Source organism: Pagrus major, chromosome 21 (genome assembly GCF_040436345.1).
Source record: "Pagrus major chromosome 21, Pma_NU_1.0".
NCBI classification, from domain to species: domain Eukaryota; kingdom Metazoa; phylum Chordata; class Actinopteri; order Spariformes; family Sparidae; genus Pagrus; species Pagrus major.
In genome coordinates this window covers 22599180-22620881 of record NC_133235.1, presented here as the reverse complement: position 1 = coordinate 22620881, position 21702 = coordinate 22599180, and the positions used below count along the sequence as shown (strand labels likewise).

Genomic DNA, 21702 nt, shown 5'->3' with positions numbered 1-21702 from the left:
TGGACACATTATTTCAATAGTTTCCAGTTTGGTGACGTGTGTCTGGCCTCCTTCCTCCTGTTAATGCATCACACCACAGCAGCACCTGAGCACTCTGCTGCATAAACCTTTGTCTACAGGTAGATGGTGACGTTTTTTTGTTGTTGTATTACGCATTAAATACTGCTTTCTTAAAACTTTAATTCCCTCTGTCCCCTCCTCTCCTCTCCATGACAGCAGCGTGGACACCACTGGCTCTGCAGTTGACAGGGCGGCATTTATCTAGAGCGTCGGGAGGTGTGACACAGCACGCTGTCTGATTGGTCAAGCAAGTTTAACAGCCACCGCGAACAGCCAATCAGAGCGGCTCATAAGTGAGACCGTCCATCTCGAGCCTTGGCGCTGTCGTGCGTAATGGGTGCATCTGGAGAATTTAATGAAATTAATGATCGACTACAGCTGCGGTTTCGATTTTATCTGTTAACTCGTGTCAGATTGAAGGTTTTGATCTCCGTCAAACATGTTCACACTGACTGAATCTATTGATTAAGACATCTTCAACCAGAGCAAAAGGGGACTTTTGCGCCCCCGTGGCACACAGCTGCAAAGCGCTCAACTAGACGGAATGAGACCTACCCATCCCCCGTTATCCTGTATCCAGCTGTTCAGAGGTCCATTTAAATACTCCGTCATCCACTCCGCGATGTTGTCCACCTGCGGTGTCATGTCCTCCTTCGACACGCACTCCACGCACACCGTGCCCCCGAACTCGAAGAAAGCGATAATCCGGCCCCAGTTCACGCCGTCCCGGAACAGTTCGTCTATCACCTCGGCGAACCTCCTCTGCGCCGTGGTGGAGGTGAGATACAGCTGCCGAGACATCTCCGTGAAGTCCGGCTGGTACAGTCTTTCAAGTTCGTCTCCAGCCTCCCGCAGGACTCTGTGGTAGGCGGCGTGCGGGTCGGACTCGGGGAGCCGTTTGTGGAGGTGGGGGATGCTCTCGCTGTCGGGCCCGGTGCTGGCCTCACGGCACCGGCGCACCAAAGTCGGCGGAGGGGCAACTATTGACCCATTATTAGCAGCATCTTCATCCCGGACATCCTCAAACCCCCACACGTAGCCCTGCTTGGAGAGTTTATGGCAGATATACTTTTCCACAATGTTGCGATTACACTCGTTCGCCATTCCGGCTCAATTTTGGCACTTTGTACACACAGAGGTTCTCCTAAATTAAATGCATTATGATCGAATTTGCGCGCTGTACAATGCACAGCACGGGCTCATCCAAAACTCGGCGAATATCTGAATATAAGCAATGCAGCGATAATCCCACACAGGGTCGGAATGCTTCGCGAGTTGAAGGAAAGCTCCTTATCAAAACTGCGCGGAAAACGTCTCAAAAGTCAAAAAACACTGAGTCCGTGTCAGCAGCAGTCTTCATTTCCCGAATCCTTGGAGGGACGCTGGCGACCTTCTCTTTGCATAGAAATCCAATATGCGGAAGAGGTTGGAGTAGTGCTGATCTATTCCTGTGCACATCACCCAGACGTGCGAATAAAACCATGAATGAGGGCCAAAGTTGTACGCGCCTGAAAGGGCTTTAAACGCCGCCAACTATTTTAGCAGCGTTTACGCACAACCAGGCGCGGGACTGTGAGCCAGACAAGGTCGGACTGAGAGTCCTCCTCCACGATTGCTCCTCATATCCTCCTCAGCAGCTCCCTGCTCTCAGCCAGTTGGCCGCACTCTGCTGGTGAGGTATTTTCCTGACGTCAGCTACGCAAAGTAATTCCTTTGGCTGCGCTCTGAGACTCCAAGTGCACACGAGGAACTGCACTAAAAAAAATCGTTAATAGCCCTCTAGTCTCATGATTGCATGTTTAAAGCATCAATTTTATGAGTGGAATCCAGACAACTTCCTCAATGCTCAACCTAGAGATGCGCAGGGAGAGCTGTTGGAGGATCCTGGTTAATTCATGAGGGGAACTGGAGCATCTCACTCTGCTGAGGGGTTGCTTTGATGTGGTCCATCCACCCCCTTGTGGATGGAGATCTAACCTTGCAGTACAACAATGTGTATACAGTTTCCCTGTTCTTTGATTCCTTATCTAGTCTCCTTTATCACGCGTTCCTTCTTATTCTCTAATGGGACACACTGTGTCGAAAATCCTGCAAATGTGGGAGAGAAGCTGCTTTGGAAAGTTCCCTCATGGAAGATTAAAATCTGCTCAAACAGAATACAAAATGTTTATTGCAAGCACTCCTGCAGCTATATCAAGTAGCACATAACAGGAGGAAAATGGCTGTCACAAAGCATGCATGACATCTCAACTCCACACCAAGAACTCAAAGATCGAGACTTAGATTTTGTTTTTTCTTCACAGGTATTTATTTAGTTTATAATGTAAGAAAATAAGACAAAGAAACGTTCCACTTCTCACATTTTCTTTCAATGGCACACAAGGTGAAGGTGTTAAGTTTTTTGGCAGAAAAACAAAAAAGAAACGCAAGAAAGAAGAATGAAACAAAAGAGTGCATTATGACTTTCATGTTCAATACTTAAAACCTCGTTAAGTATCTGATGATGACACCATTCCTATGGGGGGAAAACTAGCGTGACTGTTACAGAACTTACATCTCGACTGTATGCTCAAACATACTGTAAGCATAGGCTTCATTTGCATAGCTTAAAAGGTTAAAACAAAATGTCCGAACTGAACTGCTATTATATGGGCTACATGTTCTATCAACTACGTGTCGCTACCTCAAGGTAAAACAGAACTCTGAATGGCAATAAATGTACAATAATGAAAAGCTTTTGAGTGCAGGACAGTATGCCTTTAACCAATATCAAATGAGAACATCATCCAACATCAGTCATCCATTCTCACTTTCATATCTTGGGTTTCAGTAAGGCTTCTTTTTGTCATACAAAGACTGGAAACTGACAAAATACACACAAAAAGAAAAAACAGCTGGCATTTTACACTGAAAAGTATTAAAGATTTAAGTGAAATGAACTGGTAAACAACATGTGGGTTAAGCCACATTGCTCTGTGGACAGGTCCATTCTTATAGCATTAGCTTCATCAGTAGTCACGTCTTAAGGCTCAGAATGGGTCCCCACGCTGCTCCACAGCTTCAACGAACTAACTCTAAGATCAACAGAGCAGCAACATCGAAATAAATCTCAAATAAATGCATTGCATCTACACAAATTGTCTTAACACATTTTGGCATTCAAATGTTGGTGTATTTAAAAATAATATTCTCATGTTCTGATTTGTATGCTTTGTATTAAAGTACATTCTCCCCGTTTGTGATGGACCAAAGGAAGACTTGCAAGAGTCAACACTGTAATTTTCCTCCCTCTATATGCAAAACATATAGGAAAAAAAAAAAACCATAGTGAACACAAGATATTCAAGGCTTGACAGAAATCAGGAGGGAATCAATATTAAGGGAGCTACAAAGTCCCAACTGTGCATGACAGCGTGACAGCAGAGGGGCAAGGATCACACTTCCATATGCTCACCCCTCTACTATTTTGGCCTTTATGTTAAACAAATCTCTAGCGCCCTCACTAGACCTACAGGGACATGACTCGAACCAGCAAGTCTTGCCCTGCCCTGACTTGCACCACCCGAACAGATTATGGATCCCACTTGGATCATGACCAGGGTGGCTGAGTATGTGCACTGACACATAGAACTGCATGTAAAAATGAAACGCTTGCTTTCACACGTTGAATGAAAAAAATAAGTATTCTACGTAGTCAAATTCACAGGCGAGAAGTGAAATTACCTGTGCTTGTCTTTTCTTTCCTCACAATGCTCTGACTCCATGGCTTCGACTCATAGTACCTGCTTTCCTTTCTCAATGCAACACGATGGGATTGTGAGAAATAATTTGGTGTTTTTCTTCCCGAGACAATATAATCTAATGGCTTTTCTCTCCCCAGGGGATTGGCTCAGTCACAGCAAACACACACACAAAAACAACATTCATTGCACAGAGTTTACACAAAACACCTTTGCTTCAACAGTGCCTCTAACATTTTTTGAATATTATTATCTTCTGGAATCATGTTTTTGCATTAGTAAAATTGAACAAACAATCAAATACATCACACATGCTCTCTCTCTCTCTCTCCCCGATATCACATCCTGGCTTGGTTCACACACAGAGCACAAAAACAAAACATCCCACAGCATAAACAAATCGCTGTGGGTCACAACTGGTTCCACACACAGAGGTTACTCAGTCAAACAGGAAGGTGCTTTGCCTGCAAAGACTTGTGGTATGAAAATGTAGAGAAGGAGGGAATTATTAAGGGAAAACAAACAAATAAATGAAACAGAGCATTACCATTCTGGTTTTCAATATAGCCCCTGGTGTGAAGGGACATCAAGCCATATTTGGCACAACCGGTCAGACAAGCTATCGGCTGGTTTTCCTCTCGATGAGAAAAAAAAACCAGCACCGTGCAAGTGGAGACAGGGAGGCGCGATACCTACTTTAAAACCAGGCTGTGGGATGTTTAGTCTGCCCTCATTCCCTTAAAGTAAGGCTGCTCCCACAAAATGAAGCAGGTGGACACATTTAACTGAGAAGTCACTGAAATGCTTTGAGAGGAATAAAATATAAAGTGTGAAGTCTATGGAGGTGTTACATAACTGGACAAGCAAAGAGTAAACATCTACCGTTTTCTTTCATCCCATCTGTTAAGTTGATATCAGAAATGCACTCAAAGCTTGGCCTTTATCCCCACCTACGGTTGTGCACTAGTACAGGCTGGAGGAGGGGGTGGGATGGTGGGTGTGGAGGAGGAGGAGGAAGAGGTGGGGCTGTGAAGAAGGTAAGGCTGCTGTTACTCCCTCTTATCAGCTGCTTTCGACTGCTCCCTCTGAATCATGCAGCGGCGCACAATGCTGTCAAAACTCCCCAAGTAGAAGAGGGCGATGGTGCGAAACAATCCCATGGTAACAATCTGTGCAGAAGAGAAATCGATGTTGGAACTTCTAAATTTCACAGTGCTTCTGCCAATGTGACAATATGAAAGGCCAGGCTTTACCTGCTGGAGACCTTCTGTGATGGAGGTGACAGGTGACATTCCACAGGTGAGGGCTGACAGCATGTAACCATCAGGTCCCACAGAGCTGTTGAAGTTCCCCTGCTACAAGACCAAAGGAAAAAACAGGCACCTCAGGATTGTCCATCTTCCTCCAAAGTCGTTTACTTTATGTTTAAAATGGAAAAAAAAGCTTGGTGGGTTCAGTGGCAGGTGAACTGGATTTCTTACCACTGCATCCCGAACAATGATTTTGGCCACTTGGTCCGGTTGGCAAACTCCAGAGGTTTCAGCAATTAATTTGGTCTCAAGAGGCTAAGAAGAAATCAAAAAAAGCCTTTAAATATGGGGCAAATAGAAGTGAAATGATGTTACTATGTATTGTGTTAAAAAGATGTTTACCTTGGTCTTATTTTCCTCAGCCAATCCTGGAGTGTCAGTGTCAGGGGGGTAGGCCACAGTCACATAGATATTGTATGGCTTTATCTGGAGTGGAAGAACAACAACACTCACTGAGCATTAAGTCCTATCACTGAGCCTTAATGACTATGTTTAATACAAATTGTCTTTGGGCAATAAATTTGCCTCATATAGACAAATCAGGAATCCTTGTTAAAATATTAACACCAAAAATACTCATCATCCCTCAGCAGCAAGATGACAAAAAAATATAACATATCAGGTAAATTATTTTAACTAGATGCATTATGAGGTTGACTGAATGCAGCCTGTTTGCTTGGTATGCAGTGGAGATCTGTACAGAAGGGGCATTCAAGCGTGAGAGGCCAAAAACTCACCTCCATCTGCAGCGACTCCGCTAAACCACGCAGGGCAAACTTGGATGGGGAGTAGGCAGTGTATCCAAACAGGCCAATTTGACCCGCTTGGGAGGACACGAACATGATGCGGCCCATTCTTCGCTCCTTCATGGTGGTTATGACGGCCCGTGTTGGGTAAACGCTGCCCAGGTAGTTCACCTCCATCAGTTTCTGTTTGAAACGAGACACAAGTTTACACATTATAACAAGACTGGGCACAGTGACCTGAATGCTGATGAACAATTTCTAGCTCATTTCTGGTAAAACAGAATGTATATAACACATACAGACCAATTATGTGGTCTTAGGGAGCAGTTTACCAGGTTTGTCTAGGTGAAATAGATTTGTTTTAATAAAATAGTTTGATGACCAAAAGGCAATGTTTTATGGATATAAATAAAATAAAATGATCAATATTGTTTATTCTCATATCCCCAGAAAAATTCAGGAGAGTGGTGTAAGTATTGTTTCCACAATAACTCAGAAACATGTGAACTTGTTAAAAGAGAGTATGATAAATTTATCGATGACTCTTTTCGATCATTCAGGTGTGAATACGAGCAGAGAATATTTTTCTATTAAAACTGTGTTTAGTAATTCAGAGAAGCTTTTTGACTTCTGAACTTAAGCAACACCATGGCCGTGTCCTCGTTAAATTTCCGGGTACCTACTTTGAAACGGTCCACTTCCACGTCCTCAAACTTTCCAGAAATGGACGTTCCAGCACAGTTCACCAACATATCAACGGGCCCCAGCTTCTCTTGGGCCTGCACGACACGAAAAAGCCAATTCAGAACTTCACCACTGAATTATTAAAGGAATCTGAGATGTTCCACTGCTGATACGAGGGTAACATTACCTGTTTTATCACACTTTCCACCTGGCTATAATCACTGGAAACATCCACTGATATGCAGAGCACCACCTGAGTGAGCAAATTGTACATGACTGTATGCAATATATTACATTATAAGCTTGTGTGAACAACTATACAGAAGGTTTAAAACAACATCTGAAAGTGACATCTTTTTATTGTAATGACGAAATAAACACTAAACCCATACCTGCTTGTCATTGATGGCAAATTTCTCCACCTCTTTTTTTGCTTGAAGCAATTTAGCCTAAAGGTACAAAGTGCATGTTTAATCAGTTACAAAATCTTGTGCAAACGCTTTAATATACCATCAAGTTTCACCTTAAAAACATGCCAAATCATCAGAATATGAATGCTCAAATGCAGGTGACTGCAACAACAAACAAGTTATTACTAGGCTAGGCACAAAGGAATGAATGGTTGAATGTAGTTTGTGCTGCTGACCTCATCTCGTGCCACCAAAGTGATGAATGCACCTTGCCTGTAGCACTCGACTGCAATGCATTTCCCAATCCCACTTGAGCCTCCTGTCACCTGAAAATTCAAAGGGTAAGAAGATAATTAATTACAGGTCGAATGTGGTGTAGCTGATTTGCCACTAATAGACTGTGTGGAGGAGATAAACTGGAAATGTATACTACGCAAAATGAGTTACGGATATTGCGATATGGGTGCACAAGTCAAACGAAATGCGTCACATTTGAGCACCAAAGATATTCACAAAACACAAAATAAAAATCCTGATAAGTTACAGAATTAACAATCAAGTGAAACACTAAAATATCCCAACATCCCTAACTCATTTTGAGTAGTATTGCTTATGTTTCCAGATTGTTGCGCAACTACACCAAGTTAGACATTTGTTAGTCAATTCTGCTGTGGGGTTACCACATCTATACAATGAAATGAGTCAAACTACACCCAGTTGACTTTTTTTTAGGTACACTAAGCAAAAATTAATGCAGTTTACTATAACAGGCATGCCAGTTTGGTCAAACTGTTTGAGAGAGGTGCTGTTACAACTAACAACATAGTAATTTAGTAGGCCTCTTTATTTGTACCACTATTTAAATGTATTGGGTTATATTGAGGAGGGTTTTTTTCAAACTGGTACAATTGATTAGTAACCATGTTGAATTAGAGGTACATGTTATAACCTTCATGATGGGAGCATACAGCCAGGATAGACTGCATTACCTAGCTGAATCTCAGTCTTATGAAATAGTGTCTGTTAGCAGTGAGTTCTGATGTTAGCATTAGCTCATTAATGTTACTTGACGTTAACTCGTCATGTGGGTGTGTCACTCCTCATAGCTGACAGTTGATTATCATTACAAATTCTACACACAATTTCCTGCTTAAAAGTTATGATAGGTTATTAACTGTAACAATTAATGCGAGTGTCAAAGGCACAATATTAAACACCGCAACTTTAGGACGTGCACTCAGCTAGCTAGCTTGGTTAGAACGTCAGAGGGGAACCTTAGCTACCCTTACAAGCTTTTACTAGCGAAGTGTTTTAGCACCGTGGTGCACTTACCACGACGTGGGCCCCGTTCAGTTTCAAAGGTTTGGGGCTAATGAGGGGCGATATCATGTATAACAGCAACACAAAAGCCACAATGAAGGCAGCGACTACGAGAAGCATTATGAATGGTAGAAGGAGCCACCAGGAATTGATGAAAAACCAATCCGTGATCGATGAGCTCAACCCTTCTTCAGAGGACATGGGTGAAATCAGGCAATCGTTAGCTTGCTTGCTAACTAGCAGGCCAGCTTCTGGGGTCCGATAACAGAGCGACGAGGCAGGCGGCGGCCCTGAAAGGGGGGGGTGGCGAAACGCAGACCTCGGAGGAGGAGTTGTTCCGGGGTTTGTCAGTGAGTCAGAAGGGGAAAGGCCAGGTAAAAGTATCACGGCGGACTTCGGCTCCCCCGTGACAAAGCGCAGTCTGCATAAACCAAAACAAATCGAACTGTGCACTGCAAACGGACGCCTACTGCTTGCACCTGGTTCTTGTAGTTCTGAAGCCGAAAGCGTTTCTCTAGAATCCCAACACTTCTCGGGCGCACTGCAACTACAACTCCCACAATGCAACGCTCCACCCCCTCGTTCGTCGTATCCGTTCCAGTTAGGTACACACACCTTTGCTTCACACCCAGCCGGCCCCCAGGTGTGTGTTCACTGATATGAGACAGTAGCACGACCCGTCCTGAGTTGTGTAATCTTTATTTGTGAACCTACATCTCTATTGTGAACAACTAGTGAATGTGTTACACAAAAGAAAACGGCTTCACTTAAGGTAGCTATAACTTTTATTTATTTACATTATGGAAATGAAAAAAACAGAAAATCGTATGCATGGGTGACCTCTTCACAAAGAAAAGGCTCAAGAGTTGGCTATATGTATAGACATTTACAGTAAAATAAAAGACCATCAAAACTCAGAAGAGACAGTTTTCACACCGTAGGAGCAAAAGAGTACAGATGTATACAAGCTCTCAAAGAGCTTACATGAAATGTGCAAGTATACACTTCTTAGTTGTAGTGACAAAGCACTGGATATACGCAGTATGACCAATTTAGAAATAAAACAATAAAAAAAGAATCTTGCAGCTTTTCTAGAAGGCACATGGTGCACACTGCCACTTATGGCTACATAAAGTTCATGCTTGGAGATGCATTCCTATGTAGTAACGTATACAAGAAGATGATCTCTCCACCTGAGCCATCAGTGCCCAACTTCAACACCTCAGTCTTATTTTATCAAAATACGCAATGTGACTTTATCTGAGTATAAGGCTTTGTTTTTTGCAGTTTGCAATAAGGATAATCAGCGAAGCCCACAGTCAGTTATGGTAAATATGTACAGTAGATTGCCAAAAACAAACCATGGTTTGTTTGTTTTTCGCAAGCTGTGTGACATAGCAATTCAGAGCTATGGAGTTCTTGAAAAAATGTAAAATATGCTGATCCAGCACCATTGGTGATCCAACCTATTAATCATGTTAGATTTAAATGACAAAGAGTAAACAAATAAAATTTGTCATTTATCAGGAAGCTGGATGAATAATCCTGAATTTCCACAGGGCCTAATGCAGCTCTCATCCTGAGTATCTCTGCCTCAAAACTCTAAACATCCACCACCTTGAGACAACTGACATATTTCACCACAGCAAATCCTACGAACCCACTTCAATCCACCAGCCCAAGATTTAAACATTCCACAAAGTACAGTATACACTACAAGATGCTTGTTTTTTCATAATAAAATAGATATAAGGTGTATTTTATGGTCCAGTGAGATGTATTCTGATTGGAAAACAAGGACGCGAGAGCTAGGCCTTACTTAAAATAAATTACCTTGATTTCAATAACCTCAATTGCAATAATTGTCGTGTATGTCTGCCATTTGTTTCTGTAAGTCGCTCGGGTATTCTGGTCATTAATACCTTTAGTCTTTAGTGCATAACTCAAACAACCATCTACTAATTCTTTTATTAGATCAGCTGCAGTTGGGAGGTCTTTAATTTTCTTTGGAAAATGGTGAATGTCGAATAAAACTAAGTTCTCCACCCTTAATGTGGCTATCAGTTCGGCAAGAAGGAGTGGTGATCTTGCCCATTCATGATAAACCACGAGGCCTGATGAATGATTATGATGAGACAGAGACAGAATAACAGGACAAGGACAGTAAAGAGAGACAATCACAATTCCTTTGCTTTGGTTTGGCTTGGCTCCTTCATCCCACCTAGCCTTCCTGTCCAAAGTCCTCTGTGAATTTTTTCAGTTTGTCCAGATCTTGTTCATTGACTGTTGGCTTTGTGCTGGCCTGAGACCTCATCATGTCAGACTGAAAAGACGAAAAACAGTGTTACAGCAATATAGTATTAATGTTATGGCTCTAATATATCGTGTATAGTACAGTTGCATTTTCTATCCTTACCATGCATACTACAGGCTCCAGTAGCTTCTCTCCAGGGACTTCCATCCATGTCATTTCAATCGCGTTGGGATCGCCAGGTGAGCAGGGAGTCAAGAGATCCTCTACAACAACGTTGGGGTCAGCTCTTGATGGTCCTCGTACCTTATTTAAATCAAATTAGAAGAGAGAAAAAAATAGAGGTAATTAGTCAACTACAACAGTTAAGCATAAAACAGAGACAGATATTTTAAAAAAGACGTACCCGTTTGAAGTGGGTTGCTGACTGGACCTTTCGAACAGGCTGCATAAGAGCATCTCTGACAATGATACTGATATCTGCTCCCGAGTATCCTTCTGTCTTCTTGCCCAGAGTGACAAAGTCGCTTTCGGTGAGACTGTTGGGGGTGGAACCCAGATGGAGCTTGAACATGAAGGAGCGGGCGTGCTCCTCAGGCAGCGGGATGTAGATCCTCTTCTCAAATCTGAGAAAGTATTATTGTTGCACAGTAAGCAAAAGTAAACTACAAAACAGGTACTAACAACATTCACCAAGAAATAACAACTACCGTCTCCTGATGGCTGAGTCGAGGGTCCACGGGATGTTTGTTGCCCCAAGTACCAGGATTCCCTCATTGTCAATCCCCACACCTGCAAAACAAAAAAGTCAGGGTAAATACACACCTAAATATTTAACATCTAAACAATGATATGCTGCTGCTTTCACCGACACATGATGGTTCCCCCATGTTACAACAGAAGGCAGCTGCCTGATCCTGACATATGATAAAAAGTGTAAGGAAAAAAATAAATCAGTATTGCTCAGAGATAAGCAACTTTAACAATTTATTGTAAAAGTACTGGATGCTGAACTTCTGGGTAATAGGCTGCAATATAGTTAACAATGTTTTGGAAGTTGGGTCCATATCATCATGGATGGATAACACATGAAGTGTACCTCTGTGATACACATTATTGGGATGCGGTTTAAAGGTGAGTAGGGTAAAAATTACTATTAAAGAAATTACCAACTACAAACTAATAGAAATCACCATGAAACCCAGTTTATGACTTACTAAAGACAATTTTTTTTTCCTATCTCAGGTTTTCTGATACTTAATGTTCAAATATCCAAATTATGCTATTTAAGTACATATGCCCTCATTTGCATACATTTCCAAAACAGGAAATATAAACAAAGTAAATACCTAGCTATGTATTTTGGGCCTTTTCTTTCCACTCATCAGAAGGAAACATATAATGAAATCAAAATAACACAAAAATTGAAAGTTGACCAGCGCATTAAAAAGGTATTGTTTTCACCTTTAGTGTTCCCCTTGGTTAAATTAGTTGAAGAAAGTATCTATATTTTCCTTCACTTTTGAGTTAACCGCCATTGTTGGGTTTTCGTCTACAAACCCAATTCTAAAAAGGTTGGGGCGCTGTTTAAAACATAAACAAAAACAGAAGGCAATCTTTTGATAAACAAACAGTGTTTGCCGACAACTGTTCAAGAGAACATGGTAGTAATACTCGTTATACAATCACCAAGTGGTGAACCTCACCCCATCCTTGCTTATGAACGACTGAGCCTTTCGAGGATGCCCCTTCCAAACACAATCATGATACCATCCCCTGTTACCAATTAACCCGTTCACTTGTAATGACACTTGGAATGTTCCAAACGTTCTCAGTCTTTTTTTGCACCTGTCCCGTCTTGTTTTGAACACGTTGCTGGCATCAAATTCAGGATAAAAATATTTGCAAAACTAAACGAAGTTGATGACATGAAATGTATCGTCTCTGTACTGTTTTCAATTGAGTGTACGTCAAAAAAAGTTAGCAAATTATCACACCGATTTTTATTTATGTTGTACACAGCGTATAAACTATTTTGGAAGTGGGGTTGTTAAAAACACATTGCACTTCTGGCCACACCTGTCAGTGATGTCACTGCAGGTGTTTTCCCTCACCCGTCAAAGAACATATCTGCTCTGACATCAGTTTATGGGTGTGAATCAGCATGCCTCTAAAGGTTGTTTCTATTTAAAGCGCTGCTGCAGATACAACATTAATCTGAAAGGTCTTGGCAGCCTTAAACATTTTAGGGTTACGTAAAAAAGTACCTTCGAGGCATCTTCCACTGCAGCTATAGTTTTTTTCCTGTGCACAGCTCTAGTTTCTATAGCGATACATTTGTCTATCCCGTGCCATTTATGTATAATGATTCAGTAATTAATTAGCTCTTCTGACTTACCCTGCATCTGAACCAGGAACTCTGTCTTAATACGGCGAGCAGCCTCGCTCTCGTTCTCACTTCTTGAGCCGCACAGGGAGTCAATCTCATCAATGAAGATGATGGAAGGCTTGTGCTCCCTTGCAAGGGTAAAAAGATTCTTCACCAACCTGGGAAGCAAAAGGGATGTTGAAATATATATAAAATATATGTATGAAATATTAAACATCAACATGCTGCTGGCTGCAGTATATTTTAAGCTTGACCTTTGATTTTGTGCTTCCTGTTTATATGACTTACTTTTCACTCTCTCCAAGCCATTTGGAGACAAGGTCAGACGAGGAGATGGAGAAGAAGGTTGAGTTGTTTGCCTCTGTGGCAACGGCTTTAGCCAGATAGGACTTTCCTGTACCTGGAGGTCCAAAGAGCAAGATCCCTCTCCATGGAGTTCTCTTTCCTGTCAGTCAAGCAAAAGGTAATTTAGTTTATATGTACAAATAACAACAAAAATCATTAACTGTCTCCCTTTTAAATAATATATAATACCTGTGAAAAGGTGGGGGAATTTGATTGGAAGAATAACAGCCTCTTTCAGTGCCTCCTTGGCTCCCTCTAAACCAGCAACATCGTTCCATTTGATGTTTGGTTTCTCCATTACAATTGCACCTGGAGAAAATAACACTACATTACTGAGGAGTCTAAATAATGCCTCAATTATGACAGATTGCAAGTAACAAGCTCACAGGAAATCAACAAATATTACGACACGTCTCAGTTGAGATTGAATAAATACCTGCAGAAGGAGTAATGGTCAGCAAAAAGGAATATTACAAACCTGAGAGTTGATTTTGGAACTTCTTTTTCTCTGGATCATCACCTTCATCGCTTTCATTCCTGGAAACACAAATATGTAATCATAAAAATAGATATAATTTAGTCTATATTACAAGTTAAAAATAATCTATTATATTTTCCTATAAATCAAAAGCAACACTGATTACCCATACAGGTCTGAATGACATCACATATTCCACTGCCCCACCCACAAAACACACCCTTTGTCCTCAGATCCTGATTCTTTGACAGGCTTAGCGGGAGGAGCTTTTTCTTTCTTCTTTAGATACTCCTTCAACTTCTCTGCTCTGTCCAAGTATTCACCACATTTTGCCCGTATGCTCTGCTTGGCTTTTTCACCCTGGGCTTCATCTGTCAGGAATAAGCACAAAAACAATTATTTCAGCTTTGAATATTTGTTCCCAAAAGAGCCATCACCCTTGTTCTTGGCATTTCAGCATTAGTGTAAACTGGTAAGTATATCAAGAACAAAAAAAAAAAAAATCACATGTAACTATTATCTAAACACTTCTTTTCAATGTTCCTGTCGTTGTCTTTGTTATGACAGCGAACAATATAGCATGTGTGTCATTTTGAGAGATGTGAAGCCCACAACGAGCTACAGCCAGGTCAAGAAGGATTATTATCATGTTGTGGCAAACAGCTACGATTATCATAGCGTGAACGCCATACAATTATACTAACGTGCTGTCTTATGCCTTACATTTCATCACATGGAGGAAGTACTGAACAGCAGATTGGTACAGGCGCAGAGCCTCCTCGTAGTTCTGAGCTTTATCCTCCTGAGCCGCCTTGCTGGCAAGATCAATGGCTTTCTAGAATTACAGAGACACAGTTCAGTGTTAGTTATACTGACACTTGTAGGCACTAGAATGAAGAATAGAGACAACAATGTGGAGTTATAGAAATGTCTTTGACTTATGAAAGTCATATATGCCCATCAACACAAACATCAATACAAAATGACGTGTACGTTATGAAATTGACTGAATAAAAGTGTCAAACAGGCCTACATTAGTCACTATATCAGTCGCAGGCAACCTTCCTACATAATGTTATGCAGTTATCGTAATGTACTATATATAGCGTTAAAGATCAGACTGAATACAACTCCTGTCCTGTGTGGTGACACTGCGCATACCATGTATTGTCTCAACCTAAATTTGAATGCACTCTTTCACTTCCTTCTTGTTACCGAAGCTTTAAAATGCAACTACAACATATTGAGTACTCGTAACACAACCTGTACAGAATATATCAGTTACAATTTTGCTTTCTATTTGAAAAGGATGTCTTTTGAGAGGCCAAATAAAACCAGTTAGCTAGCTAGCAACGTTAATCTCATTAGCTCCCCTTGATCTTACAACACAAGTTCGTGATCATGTTATGCCGAAATTGCCACAACTGCATGTAAATTACTGCATCAGCGGGTAACAGCAGTATTATATTACATACGGGCCACAATGTCACCTTTTATGCTCCTTTTGTTGATCACAAGTTAACTTCCGAATTCATGCCTTGGTTAGCTAAGTTAGCTAAACATGCTAATTAGCAGCTAGTCTTGAAAACGTTAAGCTATTGTATGCCGTTGGACGCATATATGCCGAACGCCAGCCAACAAAATGAGGTGAGACGTCTACATTATCAACAACTAGTGTACTTTTGCAGTTTAGTACGAGACGCGAACAACTTTGTTAGCTTATTTAGTTCACGCGACCCGCTTTAGTCAGCTCCGGGGCTGGTCCTCAACTTACCTGTAAATTATTGTTGGTAGCCATAACGGCCGATCACTTGTCCAATAATCGAAACGAATGTAACGCCGCCGTGAGTAAACAACTTTTAAACACACTTCTTTAGACTGTGGCCTTTCAAATCGACTCTTAGCGCGACAATCGAGGTTTTTGTCAGGCTTGTTTTCGTTTCTTAGATCGCTGCCGAGGAAGACCGAGGAGGGAACTTCCGCATTAATAGTCGATACTCGCGTGCACGGAATGCAATGACGTCAAGACGTAGCCTCGGTACAGCTCAGAGAATCTCACTGCGCGTTTACGATGGGAAATTATTGAGTCAGTCTATTTTAAGACTATTAAATTAAGATTGGGGATTAACTGGGACTATATTTGGCTCCTGTTTAAATCACATTCATTACCCTAATCCTATTTTATAATCCTTTTATGTTTTGCCTTTCATGTGGCTTGTTGGGCGATGCCTTTGGCTATGGGTGAACCCATTGGCCACACCCCTACTTATTTATATACAGTGTATGGCTTTACCAAAAATAAACAAAAAACTGCGAGACAATGAATTAACTATCAGCATTAGCATTATCTATCATCTACCAGGTTGAAAAAATGAAAATTAAAAATGAAAATGACATTGACAATAGTCCACTCATGCTGCAGCACAGTCAGACCGTTGTGCCATTACTATTTAAAGAGGTCATATTATGATTTGTGGGTTTTTGCCTTTCCTTTATTGTGTTATGTAGCATTTTTGTGCATGTAAAAGGTCTGCATGCCAAAGGGAGTTACTCTCTCGCACAGAAAATGCTGCTCCTGCACTGCCTGAAACGCCTGGTTTGGAGTTGAGCCTTTACATCTGTAACTTATGTGCATCACTATGTAACAGGCGTTATATAATTATAGATTTTTATATATTTATTATAAAATATATACACTCTAGTCAGTCAGCAGACATACAGTTGCTACTGCTGTAGCAGTGTTATTTTAGATCACACTACCTTGTTCGGCATGACACGCCCTACTCTGCCTTTGATTGGCTACATCCTGCCCGTTAAGTAATGTGTATGTGCAACTCTCACCAAGATTGAACAGAGGCGAGGTGTCTCACTCTGTAGCTAAAATGGAGCGTTCAAGACACAGTGTGTAAAGGGATGCCGCAGCAAAGCACCATGTGAGAAAAATAATGTTTTTTTTTTTATTAAAGTATGTAAACCTATTCTACTAGGACCCCCAAATAAAAGTATGAACCTGAAAATTAGCATAATATGACCTCTTTAAGAAAAATAATCATATCTGTAAAGGAAATATGTATTTAATTTCTATAGCAACCTCTTTATTCACTAGGTACTCCTGTAGTTCTTCCACTCTGTCCAGGTACTGTTTACACCTATCTCTGATCTTCTGGTTGCCATCTTTACCCTGGGGTTCACCTGATGGGAAGGAGAACATTCATTTAATACCATTCAGGCTTTCATAACAAGTTATAAGGATGGCAAAATTTAAATTTGGCACATCAACAAAAAACATTAATAGTCAAGTCATTTTATTTCTAGATGCTAATTTATCCATCAGGCGTTCATAGTGATGATACCATGTAGAGACTGTTGGTGTAGGTGTGATGTTTTAGTTTGACATTGGATGCATTTTGTTTCCAGTCATGGTGACGCACGTTTTAAAATGTGCAGAAAGTACTTGACAGCATGTTGGTAGGAGCGGATGGCCTCCTCATAGTTCCCATCCTGATCTTCCTGTGAGGCCTTCTGTGCTACAGCAATAGCTTTCTGAAAGAGCAGGAAATCAATTAATATTTCAGGTACTATCACACCTTATGTTTCTCAGTAAATTCAGATAATCTGACTATGAAGTGCATACATTTCAACCAAAACAAAAGTAATATAGTACAGTGTTGTCGTTATACTAATGGCAGTAAGATTAAAAATAAATCATCATCATTTCTAAACATGCTTTGGAGCTAATGATGTGCAGAAAGTCTGTCCCACGTATTTGCTCACAGACATCAGCATTAAGTCATAAATGATTACTTTCTCTGATGTGACAGAATGATTTTAGGGACTAAATTTGCTGCTGAATTGTTGTCTGTGTCCAACTATTCCCCCTTTCAGTTAAATGGTGATTTTGTTTTGTGTAATAAAACAAAGTAAAAGGGAACTCAACTTAGCTTCTGCTTAAGCAGATTAACCCTTTAACTCAGGGACAGCCAACACAGTGCCCGTGAGCACCTGGCAGCCCACGGTGAGCATATAAGTCGCCCACAGGGCACCTTAAACCTCCTATTACACGTAGCCTATAAAACATATAATATTCACACTGTTTCCCACACATAGACTTTACTCGAGTTATAGTTATAGTATATAAAAAATAAGATATTAAAATTAGCAGATTGTCTATTTTGACCATTTGCTAACTTTATTTTCAAGTTGCTTTGCAGATTGCATGTGGTATGACGTCCAAAATAGCACATTTTAAATTCAATTTATTTTACTGGCAATCGGATAAAATCAACATTGATTCCAATGATCAGAAACATTTTTAATATTGTAACTGGTACATCGCTGGAACCCTACGGTACATTTATTTGATAACTTTAGTTACAAGTTATGTTACACATTAAAAGCTGCATTACAGCCAAAGTAGCACATTTTTAAATCAATTGTCTTTATTGGCAATTTAATAAAAACATTGATTCCAATAATCAGGAAAATGTTGAATATCGAATCCCATTTTTTGGCAGGTCGATAATCAGTTGACACATACACTTTATACATACATGTAAATACATCTACTGTTTACTTTTACTTGTACTTTTGATAATTAAGTACATTTATTGTCAGAAAATCACTTTTGGTGTTTAAGTGCATTTAATATCAGATACTTTAAGACTTTTACTCAAGTACTTTTTGTGATGTTGACTTCACTGACGCTCAAGTGTGACTTTTAGGTACTTTTGCCAACACTGATTGAGACCACGAGATCTACACTGCATATCAAATGTACTATGTAGGGCACCAAAAACATTATACAAACCTCTCAGATCACAGATAAAATATCATGACTGGTCACATTCCCCGAGTGAAACATTTAATTAACTGTGAATGAATCATCTCACAGACTGCCACTGAATGTGCCAGCTTGACGTGGATCACTATTTGTAGTCACTGATGGGAGTTCAGTCAGCTGTAAACAGAAATACTGACATGATGTCCTAGATTTAAGAGAGATGTCCTAGATTTAAAGTAAGGCCTGCTTAAACAGGGGGGCATTAAACTCAGCGCACAATACCTTTAGAAAGCGTGTTAAAGTGAAACCTGTCAGATTACATGACACACTCGGTGTGTTTGTTCCCAAACTTCACCCCATAAACAAACAAGAATCTCCCACTCTTATCGATCATTATTCGCCCTACCTGTAGAGTTGTGGGCTCCATTCATGCGGAGTCCTGTGGGGATTAAAGACGCAACAAAGTCGACCTGTGATCCCTGCCAGTTTCGTTTCATCCAGTCATGTCACTGTACAACCAGTTCCTGGTAGCTCCTGAGCACTGACAGCGCCGGAGAAAGCAGCCTGCCCGGTCACAGGAATGAGAGCGATGCTGCTGCTGCTGCTGCTGCTGCTGGGACGCGGAAACCCTCCTGCCACTGAGTCACGACGTTTGATTGTTGTCGTACAAGTTTTACAGACAACACAACAACAAGTCGCTCAGCCAATTGTGTCAACGACACAGCTACTTTACGCACTCGTTAGCTTTTATTGAGAATCCTGTGTTGAGGCCGTGGACAGCACCAACACGCATAAATAAGACGGAAAAGAGTCTTTTTACTTGTAACACAAGTCTGGCTGCTCTTGTTACAGTAGCGACATGGAAAACCTGAGACTTCATGTTGTGTGCGCATGCGCGTCACTAAACTTCACTAATGACGATCATGTGATGACAAGGTGATCCACTAGAGGTCGTCCCGAGATCATTATACAAAGATCATTGATAAGATGTGCATCAAAAACTTAAATATAATATAAATATGATATTACGCATTTTGAATAGTAGTTTATACAGTTTCATACACCAGCTTCCACATTTACCATTTAGTTATAATCTAACATTTCTATTTGAACATATTTGATATTTTGTTTAGCCCTTCACTTATCTGTCAGCCAGTTTAAATGCTCAAAGGGGCACTTTGTAGTGTTGGAGAAGAAATCCAAACTAATATTTACAAGATTAAGGAGGTACTTATAATAAAAGTTTTATGGAAATACGTCCAGTTTGCTTTTGTGTAATCCTGCTGACAAACTAACAAACAAATGGACATGGTTGGATAAATAACCTCCTTGGCAGGAAGCAGTGATTAAAGGAGCACTATGTAGTTTTGGAGAAGAAGTCCAAACTCAGAATTTTAATATTTACAATATCAATAACATAATAATTAGAGCTGTAAAAGTTAACATGATATTAACGCATATTCCTCTTAACGCTGTTAATTTTTTTGACGCGCGGTTAACGCATGCGCATTTTGACCCTCGGCCCGTGCCGTAGTTTGGGAAATCAGGAAGCGATGCAGAATGTTTTGCTTTCAGCATATTTTTTGAGCATGCAGTACCTTTGAGAATATTCTGAACAGTATTTGTCATTGTTTGGGATTGTTGCAATAATAATAAACATACATTTGCATAAAGCAAGCATATTTGTCCAGTCCAATGTTGATAAGAGTATTAAAAACTTGAAAAATATCCCTTTAAGGTACATTTAGAACAGATAAAAAATGTGCGATTAATTTGAGATTAATCACAAAGTAAATATGGGCAATCATGCGATTAATCGTGATTAAATATTTTAATGGATTGACAGCCCTGGTAATAATACATACTCAGAAATATTCATTGTATCCATAACTGAATAAACAAGCTGTTCTCCGAGGAAAATAAGGTCCCCAGAACACTGTCTGAAGCTAGAAAGGTGGCAGGGTCCGCCACATATAAACAAAGTAAAACAATATGAGACTGTGTCGTCCTTTAAGGTCAGTTTGTTTATTCAGTTTACTCAGGCATGAAAACAAAGAGAGTTTGTTTATTTAGTTTGTTTTTTGGCATAAACAAATCAATCAATGATTCAATAATATTCCCCAAAACTACATAGTGCACCTTTAAGAAATTGCAGGATACTCCTCACAGTGATTATAATCTGTGTGTCTGTTTTAAATGACACAATAACATTCTCAAAGTGGTTCCTGATGGATGATTGTAAAATTATAGTAAACAGGAAAGTTTTATATTTGAGCATATTTATATATTTATATTAAACTTACAGTGTTTTATAGTGTTTTATAGACAGAAGAAAGCAGACAGGACAGAGGACGTGCTGCTGCTCCACGCAGTGTAAACTGTGACAGCAGACCTTTGGCCCCTCTCTGTGGATTAGCGTCGAGCTCAGACCATCGACAGCCTGACACCTGATAGCTGCAGTCAGTGTGGCGCACAGTTTGGTCAGGAAGAGGAGAGCCGCCGTCGTTAGTTTGGAAACATGCGGCGGAAAGAGAGCACACCGTCACCAGCAGGAGATCAACTTGAAGATTTGTCAGTGACTTCAGCGGAGTCCTACTGAGAGAACATCGCGCAGCCCCCTTTATGGGCGCATTTTATGGAGATCTATAGATGACAAGACCTGCACGCTGCGGGTCGCTCTCAGCATCTACCGGGATCTCCACTGTGGAACATGGCGAGAGGGATGAGAGGAGCTCATCTCCTCGCTGTATTTTTGACCTTTTCATCAACACTTTTCAGGGACGCAGATGGACAAGGAAGCTTTAATGACTTAACAGGTTTCAGTTTGAGTCCTCCGTATTTCAACCTCGCTTCGGGGTCTACTATCTCTGCCACAGCAACCTGCGGACAGGATGAGTCCGGGACGCCGAGATCTGATTTATACTGTAAACTTGTCGGAGGACCGACCAACGGAGTTCTTTCTCACAATATACAGGTAAGAAAAAGCTGCATGAGGTCTATGTTTGGCCTTTGGTTCGTGCGTAAAAGGTGAATAACAAGGACATGGAGGCACTGGAACAGGGAATTACATTACAGTCGGATACATATAGTGAACAGTCATTTTTATTCAATATATAACTAACGACAGAAAGTATATTTAGTTGTTTTTCCCTTTTAAATGTTCTATGTGTCTCAATCCTGCCTGCTCTG

The 21702-nt window shown here is 40.7% G+C and overlaps 4 protein-coding genes across 5 annotated transcripts in view; 1 reads left to right on the top strand and 3 right to left on the bottom strand.

Moving 5' to 3' along the window:
* The window catches only part of bcl2b (BCL2 apoptosis regulator b), a 28838-nt gene extending 27219 nt beyond the window's left edge, over positions 1-1619 (bottom strand). The window contains exon 1 of the mRNA XM_073491554.1: positions 616-1619. Within this exon, the coding sequence (XP_073347655.1) occupies positions 616-1164 (549 nt within the window). The 5' untranslated portion in view covers positions 1165-1619. The remainder of the gene's footprint in view (positions 1-615) is intronic.
* A 725-nt stretch (positions 1620-2344) lies between these two features.
* Positions 2345-8691, bottom strand: kdsr (3-ketodihydrosphingosine reductase). The gene is made up of 10 exons (XM_073491062.1): positions 8283-8691; positions 7187-7276; positions 6933-6989; positions 6728-6793; positions 6540-6635; positions 5848-6039; positions 5453-5536; positions 5282-5365; positions 5054-5155; positions 2345-4969 (listed from the first exon to the last, which is right to left on the bottom strand). Exons 1-10 carry the CDS (start codon positions 8469-8471, stop codon positions 4850-4852), a joined length of 1080 nt encoding a protein of 359 aa, XP_073347163.1. The 5' UTR covers positions 8472-8691; the 3' UTR covers positions 2345-4849.
* Positions 8692-9037: 346 nt separating this feature from the next.
* vps4b (vacuolar protein sorting 4 homolog B) lies at positions 9038-19389 on the bottom strand. Of its 2 annotated transcripts, XM_073491005.1 has the most exons (13): positions 18920-19389; positions 17165-17276; positions 16825-16925; positions 14457-14568; positions 13954-14104; positions 13734-13792; positions 13445-13564; positions 13199-13355; positions 12920-13068; positions 11232-11313; positions 10928-11147; positions 10687-10827; positions 9038-10593 (listed from the first exon to the last, which is right to left on the bottom strand). In XM_073491005.1, the coding sequence occupies exons 1-13, from the start codon at positions 18938-18940 to the stop codon at positions 10492-10494; spliced, it is 1527 nt and encodes a 508-aa protein (XP_073347106.1). In that variant the 5' UTR covers positions 18941-19389; the 3' UTR covers positions 9038-10491. The 2 variants fall into 2 exon arrangements, with proteins under 2 accessions (XP_073347106.1, XP_073347107.1); XM_073491006.1 differs by lacking the exons at positions 16825-16925; positions 17165-17276; positions 18920-19389 and adding an exon at positions 15508-15719.
* A 1834-nt stretch (positions 19390-21223) lies between these two features.
* The window catches only part of LOC141017055 (laminin subunit alpha-3-like), a 64517-nt gene continuing 64038 nt past the window's right edge, over positions 21224-21702 (top strand). Inside the window, exon 1 of the mRNA XM_073491673.1 lies at positions 21224-21487. Coding sequence (XP_073347774.1) covers positions 21224-21487 — 264 coding nt within the window. The remainder of the gene's footprint in view (positions 21488-21702) is intronic.

Bases quoted from the DNA above. Each gene is read 5' to 3' on its own strand.
- kdsr (XM_073491062.1), bottom strand. From the start codon at position 8,471: ATGTCCTCTGAAGAAGGGTTGAGCTCATCGATCACGGATTGGTTTTTC. The intron at 7,277-8,282 runs GTAAGTGCACCA...TTGAATTTTCAG, and splicing joins TGAACGGGGCCCACGTCGTG to GTGACAGGAGGCTCAAGTGG. The intron at 6,636-6,727 runs GTAATGTTACCC...CGTGTCGTGCAG, and splicing joins TGGAAAGTGTGATAAAACAG to GCCCAAGAGAAGCTGGGGCC.
- vps4b (XM_073491005.1), bottom strand. From the start codon at position 18,940: ATGGAGCCCACAACTCTACAG. The intron at 14,569-16,824 runs GTTGCTATAGAA...CTGTAATTCTAG, and splicing joins AGTACCTAGTGAATAAAGAG to AAAGCCATTGATCTTGCCAG. The intron at 11,148-11,231 runs GTAGTTGTTATT...ATACTTTCTCAG, and splicing joins GACTCAGCCATCAGGAGACG to ATTTGAGAAGAGGATCTACA.